The 12,385-nt window shown below is 38.5% G+C and overlaps 1 protein-coding gene across 2 annotated transcripts in view; it reads left to right on the top strand.

The window, feature by feature from the left end:
• The window catches only part of ero1b (endoplasmic reticulum oxidoreductase 1 beta), a 52,646-nt gene that overhangs the window by 33,741 nt on the left and 6,520 nt on the right, over positions 1-12,385 (top strand). For both annotated transcript variants that reach the window (XM_078399128.1, XM_078399129.1), the window contains exons 11-15: positions 3,329-3,421; positions 4,881-5,127; positions 6,477-6,546; positions 8,364-8,450; positions 12,032-12,165. In XM_078399128.1, the coding sequence (XP_078255254.1) occupies positions 3,329-3,421; positions 4,881-5,127; positions 6,477-6,546; positions 8,364-8,450; positions 12,032-12,165 (631 nt within the window). The remainder of the gene's footprint in view (positions 1-3,328; positions 3,422-4,880; positions 5,128-6,476; positions 6,547-8,363; positions 8,451-12,031; positions 12,166-12,385) is intronic.

Below are 12,385 nucleotides of genomic sequence, written 5' to 3'. Positions count from 1 at the left end.
ACCAAGGCCCTTCTCCCCCTATTGCTCAGTTTGGCCGGGCGGCCAGCTCTACGAAAAGTCCTGGTGGTTCCAAAGTTCTTACATTTAAGAATGACGGAGGCCACTGTGCTCTTCGGGACCTGCTTAGCATTGTTTTATACCTTTTCCCTGATCTGTGTCTCGACATAATCTTGTCTCGGAGGTCGACAGACAATTCCTTTGTCTTCGTGGCTTGGTTTTTGCTCTGACATGCACTGTCAACCGTGGGACCTTATATAGATAGGGGTGTGCCTTTCCAAATCATGTCCAATTAATTGTAGAAACTTCTCAAGGATAATTAATGGAAACAGGATGAACATAAGCTCAATTTTGAGTGTCATAGCAAAGGATCTGAATACTTATCTAAATGTGATATTTCAGTTATTTCTTTTTAATTACTTTGCAAAAATTTCTAAACACCAGTTTTCACTTTTTAATTATGGGGTATTGTGTGTAGATTGATGATTGAAAAATTGAATTAAATCCATTTTAAAATAAGGCTGTAGCGTAGCAAAACGTGGAAAAAATGAAGGGGCCTGAATACTTTCTGAATGCACTGTAAATTCAGAAGTGACTAACTTGTCTGAGTATTTTCCTAATCCACTCAAGAGTGACACTGAACTTTAATGGTTCAACTATTGTTTAAATGTGGTGGCAAGCTTATCTTTTGATTGTAATTTCTTAATGTAACGATCAGGTGATGGGGATATAAATTAAAATTACATTCTGTTAATCATAATTTCAAAGGCTTGTTATTTTCAGTTTAACTTGATGCCTCTAAGGCTTTACAATTGGCTGATGTTACAAATATTCTCATGGAAGCTTTACAGTTTGTTGGGCTGTAGAAATTTCTTAGTTATTTTGAGACCCAATGCATTGTCAGATGGAGGAAAGTCAAAGCTCTTGAGGTAAAATCTCATAATATATCTGAAATATTCAAATCATGTCATAATATATAATGTATTTTTCATGATTATCAATAATATCTATCCTTTTTGAACATTGGTAATGTACAGTGCCCTCCATAATGTTTGGGACAAAGACCTATTTATTTATTTGCCTCTGTACTCCACAATATATCTTTGTAATAGAAAAAGTCACATGTGGTTAGAGTGCACATTGTCAGATTTTATAAAGGGTATTTTTACACATTTTGGTTTCACAGTATAGAAATTACAGCTATGTTTATACATAGTCCCCCCCCCCCATTTCAGGGCACCATAATGTTTGGGACACATGGCTTCACAGGTGTTTGTAAATGCTCAGGTGTGTTTAATTGCCTCCTTAATGCAGGTATAAGAGAGCTCTCAGCACCTAGTCTTTCCTCCACAGCTGATGACTCTTCAGAAGTCAGGTGTGGATTTGTCAATGACCACTGTCCGCAGAAGACTTCATGAACAGAAATACAGAAGCTACATTGCAAGATGCAAACTGGTTAGCCGCAAAATAGAATGACCAGGTTACAGTTTGCCAAGAAGTACTTAAAAGAGCAACCACAGTTCTGGTATTTATTTCACAAAATGTTGGAGTAACTCAGCAGGTCAGGCAGCATCTCAGGAGAGAAGGAATGGGTGACGCTTCGGGTCGAGACTCTTCCTCAGACATTGGTCTGAGGGAGGGTCTTGACCCGAAGCGTCACCATTCCTTCTCTCCTGAAATGCTGCCTGACCTGCTGAGTTATTCCAGCATTTTGTGAAATAAATACTTTCGATTTGTACCAGCATCTGCAGTTATTTTCTTACACAACCACAGTTCTGGAAAAGGTCTTGTGGACAGTTGAGACGAAGATTAACTTATATCAGAGTGATGGCAAGAGCAAAGTATGGAGGAGAGAAGGAACTGCCCAAGTTTCAAAGTATATACCCTTATCTGTGAAACACGGTGGTGGGGGTGTTATGGACTGGGCATGTATGGCTGCTGAAGGTACTGGCTCACTTATCTTCATTGATGATACAACTGCTGATGGTAGTAGCATAATGAATTCTGAAGTGTATAGACACATCTTATCTTGCTCAAGTTCAAACAAATGCCTCAAAATTCATTGGTCGGCGGTTCATTCTACAGCAAGACAATGATCCCAAACATACTGCTAAAGCAACAAAGGAGTTTTTCAAAGCTAAAAAATGGTCAGTTCTTCAGTGGCCAAGTCAATCACCCGATCTGAACCCAATTGAGATGCCTTTTATATGCTGAAGAAAAAACTGAAGGGGAGTAACCCCCAAAACAAGCATGAGCCAAAGATAGCTGCAATACAGATCTGGCAGAGCATCATCAGAGAAGACACCCAGCAACTGGTGATGTCCATGAATCGCAGACTTCATGCAGTCATTGCATGCAAAGAATATGCAACAAAATACTAAACATGACCACTTTCATTTACATGACATTGCTGTGTCCCAAACATTATGGTGCCCTGAAATGGGTGGACTATGTATAAACACTGCTGTAATTTCTATATGGTGAATCCAAAATGTATAAAAAAAGGGCCTTTATTAAAATCTGACAATGTGCACTTTAACCAAATGTGATTTTTTTTTTCTATTACAAATCTCAAATTACAGAGGCAAATAAATAAATGATGGGTCTTTGTCCTAAACATTATGGAGGGCACTGTATATCTTGCAATACAAATGGAATTCATCGTGTAGAGTTTTCTACTCGCTAATTAATTTTGTTGAATCATAAACATTCTGGTAAATGGTAAACTTTAGCATTCACTTTGCTAACTTACAATTAATGAAGATGAAGGCTGGATGACATCTCGTCATTGCAGGTTACTAAAGTGAAGAACTATACCTGAAGGATGTGGGGAAGGTTCTCTTGTGGGTGTTTTGAGGGGAAAAAATAGATTGCTTGGCGGCAAAGAGCAGTTTAGATATTAAAATGTAACTAACATATCATTGGGATGAATAGCAGATCAATTTTAATAACACTACTCGTATTAGAAAGCATCTAGTATTGTGATGAAAAATTATCAAGCCCATACATTTAATTCACCATTCCATTTGAAAGTTTAGATGCCCACAATCTTCATAGTCTGGATGATATTTCATAATTGCAGGCTATTAAAATGAATACAGAGTTTAGGATTTACCATAATGTTTTTCAGTTAACTTTAATATATATTTTTTAATGATTTTTTATCTTCAGCTGGAATTTTTCTTTCAGAGCTCCAAACAGAGTTAAAAAAGTATATCGACTAAAGTTTTGATATTTATTTTGATGTTAGCTTTGTACATTGAAAAAAAAAGTTTCTCTGCATTATAAAATCTCAGAATTAACTTTCCTGCTTGAATTTTCATATTTGTAGGTCTTTGCCTTGAAAAGAGAGTATTTTACAGGTTAATTTCTGGACTCCATGCTAGTATCAATTTACACCTTTGTGCCAAGTATCTCCTTGATGGTATGTATGAAAGGTTTGGTCAGGGAAAAACAATTTGAAATATTTTGTTATATATCAGAGAGCTATTTAATTAGAGTGCTGCATAATTTAACACTTCATTGCATATTAATTTCATATAGTCCCAGCTTTTACCTTGGCTGGGTCATGATTGCTGGGTATTTTTACATGCTAATACTAAAAGTTAATTCTGGCAAGTTTTCCCATTCAGTTCAAGAGCAGTGGCTTAGAAGCATATTAAGTCCATAACCTTGAGGGGAGGAGGAGGGGAAGAAACTATTTACATTGTAGGGAATCATAAAATTGCATTAGAGGAACAATGGAATAACTGAAGTTTAGTTATATTTAGCTTGAATGAGTCAATTCCCTCCCTCCCCCCACCTGAGTGTCTTGCTAGTTTCACTGATCTTATCATTTTATTTTCACCTCCTCTGCCAACAAGGGACCATTGTGGGCTCTTTGGCCATTGGTGCTGTCTGCTTTGATCTGTATCTTTTCATACCTCTAGTTTCCCTCTCCCCTGACTCTCAGTCTAAAGAAGGGTCTCGACCTGAAACATCACCTATTCCTTTTCTCCAAATGTGCTGCCTGACCCACTGAGTTACTCCACCTTTTTGTGCCTATCTTTGACTCATAAACCAAAATTGTCTTGGGTTAACATCCTGTGCAACATTGCCATTGGAAGGCAAGGCTTTGTTACAATAGAAGGCAATGTCGGCAAGGCCACACCTGGAATACTGTGTACTGTTTTGGTCTCCTTATCAAACAAGGATTTAAGGCAGTCCAAAAGAGATTAACCTGGCTAACAGCAGTTACATTGGCCTATTTGAGGACTTCCCAAAATTTATAGAACTCTGAAAAAGCAAAAGGCAACCAGGATGAATCTTTTTGTGTTGAAAGTCTATTTGAAAACAAATGCAGCAACAGTTTTCTCCATAAATTTGCTAGACCAAGTGGACCCCTTGGGCCCAAACCTCTCCTGCATTGGTGCAGCACCCTGTCCTCCTCCCCTCTCTCCTCAACCCCTTCTCCTCCCCTCCCCTCCCCTCCTTTAAAACTTAAAAATGTGAATAACTAAAAATATAACACCAATTTCAATAAAACTACTTGCATTATCACTAAAGTGACAATGGTGCGTAAGGTGGGCCTAAAATTGTCGCGCTATCGTGTACTGTTTTGGCTGAAGTTCAGTCACAAACAAGATAACAAACGAGAGTTTTAGTAGAAAGATAATGTTTTTTAGTTTTAAGTCACGACGTTTGAAGTATTTGAGAAACTCGCAATTCGAGGAGGAAGTCCTGCCAGACTGAATGCATATTGTACTTTATTAGATGGTTCTTTCTTCATGTGCAGTAAAATTATGTGTTTGCATTCATCTACGTATTATTAATTACAACTTATTTCAGCAACGGACATCACTTTTGAATGTGTTACTTTAACTATCATTGACACATTTTTTCAGATGTGTGGGGAAGAACGAAATGGGGACCAAATGTAGAAGAATTTCGATTTCGGTTTCACCCCGCTGAAACAAAAGGAGAAGGCCCAAGAAGATTGAAAAATCTTTATTTTTTGTACCTAATTCAACTGAGAGCTTTGTCGAAAGTAGCTGTCTATTTTGAGCGTTCAGTTGTGGACTTATACACTGGAAATACAACAGAAGATACAATGACCAAAAAGCAGCTACTGGAGGTTCTCAATGAAACCAAGTAAGAAAAGTGCTTAATCTTTGGGATGTTCAGCATGATTTTGTTTATAAAGTCATCGATCGCAAAACAAAAATCATTTATCAATTTTCAGTTACCCTTTTTAATTTGGATGAATTACAGTAAACCCCTGCAGTTCTTAGTTTCAACTACATACAATGTTAATACCTTACTCAATTATAGTGAACAATCGACAATAACTTGACTTGAGCACTCTCCTTCTATGGTCTGTAATAACGAGGGTTTAATAGATTCATATTTTAGGATTGATTGCTTGATGTATTCACAAAAGATAGGCTACATGCAATAAGTATCTGGCTGTTTCCACTTTTTTTTTAAGATTCATTTTTAGTACAGTTCTCCGAATGCAGATATTGTACAAGACAGAGTAGAGGACTTTGACTTCTGTTTTCATTTGATTTGAATCAGAAAATTATACATCACAGAAACAGGGCCTTTGGGTCCATCTACACTGTGCCAACTGTGATGTCTATCTATGCTATTCAAATTTGCCTGTGTTCAGTCCATATCCCTCTACACTTCTTATGTAAGTACCTGTCTGAACATCTTTTTCAATATTGTAATTGTAAATGACAGCTTGTTCCAGATAGTTAGAAATCTGTGTGTGAAATCTTGCCCCTCGGATGCCCTTTAAACTTCTCCCCTCTTACTTTAAACCTGTGACTTAGATTTAGATTCCCTTGCTCTGGGAGAAAGGCTCTGAAAGATTACCCTGTCTGTGCTCTTCATAATTTTTATGCGTGTCTATAAAGTCACCCAGTTTCCTATATATCAAGGATAATAAACCTAGCCTATCCAATCTATCCTATTCTCTTATATCCACCTGTGTTGATGCTTTCTATGGACTTGAACCCAAAGATTCTTCTGTACATCAGTGGTCTTATTTATTATATGTCTTATCAGAATTTTCCAATCCAATCCATGTATACCACATTTACCACTCTATTTACATCAATTTTCTTACCTCTTACGAGGCTTCTGCTTGGGCTTTGTATTTCTGAAACATTGTTTGATTTGGCCAATAATATCTGTTTGACTTGATAAATTTCAAGTTCAGATGCTAATTGTTTTTTATTTGTGTCTCCCAATCATCCCACCCACTCCCAGTGCCTTTTGATGTTTGTTTATATTTAGACATTTAAATCTTTTATTCTTCACTTCTGTGCATTGCATTGAATTTAAAATGTACAACTATTATTGTATTCAGTTATTAAAAACCAAATTGTACGTGGTACCATTTTACTTTAAGTCATTGCTTGGTTGATTGAGAAAGTATTTCAAATCCATTGATGCCATTTCCTCCAACTGTCATTCCATTTCCTTTCCTCTAGACTATTTCCTATGCATTTTGATGAGAAGTCAATGTTTGCAGGTGACAAGAAAGAAGCTAAGACTCTAAAGGTGTGTAGTTAAGAGCATTCTTTTGTAAGAATTTCAATAATCAAATTTTGAGAGGTTTTTTTAAATACAAAGTCCAGTTTAAAAAAAATACTAGACGACCTGTTGGGTTCCCGTTGTGATGCAAGAGACAATAGGTGCAGGAGTAGGCCATTCGGCTCTTCGAGCCAGCACCACCATTCAATGTGATCATGGCTGATCATTCTCAATCAGTACCCCGTTCCTGCCTTCTCCCCATACCCCCTGACTCCGCTATCCTTAAGAGCTCTATCTAGCTCTCTCTTGAATGCATTCAGAATTGGCCTCCACTGCCTTCTGAGGCAGAGAATTCCACAGATTTACAACTCTCTGACTGAAAATGTTTTTCCTCATCTCCGTTCTAAATGGCCTACCCCTTATTTTTAAACTGTGGCCCCTGGTTCTGGACTCCCCCAACATTGGGAACATGTTTCCTGCCTCTAACGTGTCCAACCCCTTAATAATCTTATATGTTTCGATAAGAGACGTTCAGTTATTTCAAATTCTGTCTCTTCATTCCTTCTGGGCGCTCCGCCGCTGGGCCCGGCAACACTCCCCCAATTGCGCACGAGCAGATACCAGGCCCGGCAACCCTTCCCCAACTGCGCAGGTGTGGCTGACGGGCCCGGCAAGTGGGAGCGCACTGCGCAGGCGCGACTGCCACGTTGAAACGTCCTATTCACAGTATAAAGTTTATTAAAGTTTATAAAGTGAATTACTTTTAAAATATAACGAAACTTGATACTGCGTTAGGCAAATGGTGAGTAAGGTGCCCCTAAAGTTGTTGCGCTATCGTGTACCATTTTAGCTGTATTTCGGGAACATGCACACAAGATGAGAGTTTTAGTTATGTATAGATAGATATATTTGGTCAAACAAATGCATTGAATTCAAAGTTCTGAATGTAGAAGAACAAAGCCTATTGTGCATTGCACGTTATATGATGCACAATGGAAAGTGACTGAAATGTGGAAGAATCAATGCAGGCGCACAGCTGATACATTTTATGATGTACTGGAATGTTTCAGCATTTTCCCTCCACCAGATAGAGAGGTTAAGAAGGCAAGTACGGCACGCTTGCCCTCATTGCTAAGGGTGCTGAATATAAGAGTCGGATTATATGTAGCTCTATAGAACTTTGACAAGGCTGCATTTGGAGTATTGCCTGTAGTCTGGTTGTCCCATTACAGGAAAGTTGTGGAAGCTTCGGAGAGAGTGCAGAAGAGGTTTACCAGAATCCTGCCTGGATTTGAGGGTTTCAGCTACAGGGAAAGGTTGGATAGACTTGGATTTTTTTTTCTGAGACATCATAGGTTGAGGGGTGACTTGATAGAAGTATATAACATTATGAGAGGCATAGATAGGGTAGACAGTCAGAACCTTTTTCCCAGGGTGGAAATGTCCATCACTAGAGGGCATAGCTATAAGATGAGATGGGGAAGGTTTCATGGAGATGTGTAGGGCATGTTTTTTTTACAGTGTTGGTGGCCTGGAACACACTGCCAGGGGTGTTGGTGGAGGCGGATTCAATAGTGGCATTTCAGAGGGCTTTTAGATAGGCACATAGAAGTGCAAGGAATAGAGGGGTATTGAGCAAATATATGCAGAAAAATTAGGTATCATGTTCAGCACAAACATTGTGGGTTCCTGTGCTGTATTGTTCTATGTTCCACTTACAAAGAGTTACCTTGTCATGATGGGTAGAAATAGCACTTCATGTTGAGTTTATGATTGCCTGCTTAATTTAGTTTTGAAGGTTCCAAATTACCTGATGGATTGTAATTGTTTTCTTTTTTACCCAGGAGGAATTCAGGCTCCATTTTAAGAACATTTCACGGATAATGGACTGTGTTGGGTGTGACAAATGCAGATTATGGGGTAAACTGCAGGTTTGTATCCAGCACATTCTCAAATAAACCATGTGATTTAGAGTGGAAATCATTTAGATGTGGAAAAACAGTGCACATGCAAATTGAATTGTGCACATTGGCATAAATTACTGAGATGGTAAATGAGGTATTTCAAAATGTTGCACTTGTCAGCAGTGGTATTGTGCATGTGAGTACAACCTTCAATACAGGCAAGACCCACTAAATGGAGATGGGGTGGGGGGGTTGAGTTCCTAGAAATTTATCCATATAATGATTTGTCATAACACAAAGTTGTGTCATTTGCACATAGGTCAAGAAATATAAGTTAAAATATTAATTGAGTGCTTGCCAATAATCTCCCTAATGCTTTATTATTATCTAACCATTAGTTCTACACATACTTGAAATAAAAAGTGGCTTTAAAATATAGCTTATTGAATCAATATCAAAACACATTATGTATTTACATAAATTTTCATGGTAATTTCTGTTATCAAATAAGCATTTAGCCTAACTAGTCCATATTCTTTTGTGCTCCACTTGAGCCTCTTGCAAACTTTTTTTTTTGCTTCATCTTTACTCTCTATCACTACAGTTATTGACCTCAACTGATCACAGGAACCATTTTCCTGTGGTAGCAAGGTTCAATTCCACGCAACTCCGGATAAAACTTCATCAACATTTCTTATTTAATCCCATGTGACTATCTTTTATTGAAGCCTCACCACCCTCTCATCACCAGCACAATTCCGATACAGCCTCTAACTTGTCCTCATTGTTTCGAGCCAGTTTCTTAAATTATTCCTCAGATTTTCTCCCAATCGCCTACATTTTGAGTTCATGTTGATGCTTCTGCATGTGGAACTTAGTAAGAATCATTTTGGAAATCCACTTTGTCATAAGGCTTATCACAATTTACTTGATTTGTCGCTTGAGGTCGAAGAGTTAGGACAAGTAAATGTTTCCCCTAAGTCAATATTGAAAGATGTTAGTTAGGTATACAATTGTATACATAATCATTCTATTTTTTTCCTATTCCCTTTTCTATTTGGAAACCTGTCAAAAATTCTTACTGATTATTATGTACAGTAGTGATTTGGATATGAATGTAGCAAGTATCATGAATACATTTACATATGACAGTAACATTGGTGTTTTCGTTAATAGAGAGGAGGATAATTTTAGGTAATGGAACAATATTGATGAATTAGTGAGATGGGCAAAGCAATTGCATATTGAATTTAATTTTGGCAAGTTTGAAGTGATTTATTTTGGGATTAATAAGGGTAAAACATACATTGAATGGTAATATGCCTTGGGATTATTGAAGAATAGAGACACCTTGGTAAATAATCTTAAGGATCCCTGAAAGGGGCAGATTGGGTAAATAGGTGGTTAAAATGGTCTATGGGATGCTTTCGTTAGCCAGAGCAGAGAATATGAGATCAGGAGCTTTTGGTATAACAAAGTAAAATGTTAATTAATCTCAGCGGGAGTGCTATGTGGTGTTCTGGTGACTACGCTGTAGGAATAATGTGATTGAACTGGTGACAGTGCAGAGAAAATTAACCAGGATTCCATCTGAGATGGAACATTTCCATTATGAGGCAAATCAGGACAGTCTGCTGCTGTTTTCCTTGCAGCAGAGTAGGCAGGGGGTAGACCTGACTGTAGTACACAGAATTGAGGGCACAGCCTCGGTTGTAAAACTTCACATCGTTGTAGATGTGTCTAAAACTGGAGGGCATAGGTTCAAGGTAAGCGGAAGGAGGTTTAGAGGGGATCTGAGGATGAAGGTTGGAATCTGGAATTCCTCGCCTATGTATACAGAGGAATGTGAGCATCATGGAACGCGATGAGCTAAGTGCGCGAAACTAGAATCAATATACAGTACCCTCCATAATGTTTTGGAACAAAGGCCCATCATTTATTTATTTGCCTCTGTACTCCACAATTTGAGATTTGTAATAGAAAAATCACATGCGGTTAAAGTGCACGTTGTCAGATTTTATTAAATGGTATTTTTATACATTTTGGTTTCGCCATGTAGAAATTACAGCTCTGTTTATACATAGTCCCCACATTTCAGGGCACCATAATGTTTGGGGCACATGGCTTCACAGGTGTTTGTAATTGCTCAGGTGTGTTCAAATGCCTCCTTAATGCAGGTATAAGAAAGCTCTCAGCACCCAGTCTTTCCTCCAGTCTTTCCATCACTTTTGGAAACTTTTATTGCTGTTTATCAACATGAGGACCAAAGTTGTGCCAATGAAAGTCAAAGAAGCCATTATGAGACTGAGAAACAAGAATAAAACTGTTAGAGCCATCAGCCAAACCTTAGGATTACCAAACCCAACTGTTTGGAGCATCATTAAGAAAAAAGAGAGCACTGGTGAGCTTACTAATTGCAAATGGACTGGCAGGCCAAGGAAGACCTCCACAGCTGATGACAGAAGAATTCTCTCTATAATAAAGAAAAATCCCCAAACACCTGTCGGACAGATCAGAAACACTCTTCAGGAGACAGGTGTAGATTTGTCAATGACAACCCTGCAGAAGACTTCATGAACAGAAATACAGAGACTACACTGCAAGATGCGAACCACTGGTTAGCCACAAAAATAGGATGGCCAGGTTACAGTTTGCCAAGAAGTACTTAAAAGAGCAACCACAGTTCTGGAAAAAGGTCTTGTGGACAGATGAGACAATGATTCTTATATCAGAGTGATAACAAGAGCAAGGTATTGGAAGAGAGAAGGAACTGCCTAAGATCCAAAGCATACCACCTCTTCTGTGAAACGCGGTGGTGGGGGTGCTATGGCCTGGGCATGTTTGGCTGCTGAAGGTACTTGCTCACTTATCTTCATTGATGATACACCTGCTGATGGTAGTAGCATAATGAATTCTGAGGTGTATAGACACATCCTATCTGCTCAAGTTCAAACAAATGCCTCAAAATTCATTGGCCGGCAGTTCATTCTACAGCAAGACAATGATCCCAAACATACTGCTAAAGCAACAAAGGAGTTTTTCAAAGCTAAAAAATGGTCAGTTCTTGAGTGGCCAACTCAATCACCCGATCTGGACCCAATTGAGCACGCCTTTTATATGCCGAAGAGAAAACTGAAGGGAACTAGCCCCCAAAACAAGCATAAGCTAAAGATGGCTGCAATACAGGCCTGGCAGAGCATCACCAGAGAAGACACCCAGCAACTGGTGATGTCCATGAATCGCAGACTTCAAGCAGTCATTGCATGTAAAGGATATGCAACAAAATACTAAACATGACTACTTTCATTTACATTATATTGCTGTGTCCCAAACATTATGGTGCCCTGAAAAAGGGGGGGGGGGCAATGTATAAACACTGCTGTAAATTCTACATGGTGAAACCAGAATGGTCTTTATTAAAATCTTACAATGTGCTCTTTAACCACATGTGATTTTTTTCTATTACAAATCTCAAATTGTGGAGTACAGAGACAAATAAATAAATGGGTCTTTGTCCCAAACATTATGGAGGGTACTGTAGATATGGACTTGATGGACTTTCTGTGCTCTGTAACTCAATAACTAAACCTTTCTGCTTTTCTCGTCAGACTCAGGGTTTAGGTACTGCACTGAAGATTTTATTTTCTGAGCGGGAAATTAAGAATCTCCCTGAGCACAGCCCCTCAGCGGGCTTTCAGCTCACCCGACAGGAGGTTGTTGCTCTGTTGAATGCATTTAACAGGTAAGAACTTACTCCAGAATATGCTCTATTTGCATTAGTGACACATCAAAGTCACCTCTGCCTTTTGATATAGTATGTCTGAACAAACTATGAACCGTTTGATCACATCCATAGCTTTGACACCAATTTGATAGAAAAGCGAAATCTGTCTTGTGATTTAGGATAGCCAAGCAGAGCAATATCTGGTTTAATAGTTATGGTTTCATTTCATATTATTCAT

This window comes from Rhinoraja longicauda, chromosome 5 (assembly GCF_053455715.1).
Source record: "Rhinoraja longicauda isolate Sanriku21f chromosome 5, sRhiLon1.1, whole genome shotgun sequence".
NCBI lineage: Eukaryota > Metazoa > Chordata > Chondrichthyes > Rajiformes > Arhynchobatidae > Rhinoraja > Rhinoraja longicauda.
Note: the sequence above shows the minus strand (reverse complement) of the source record. Positions and strands in the feature narration are given on the sequence as shown.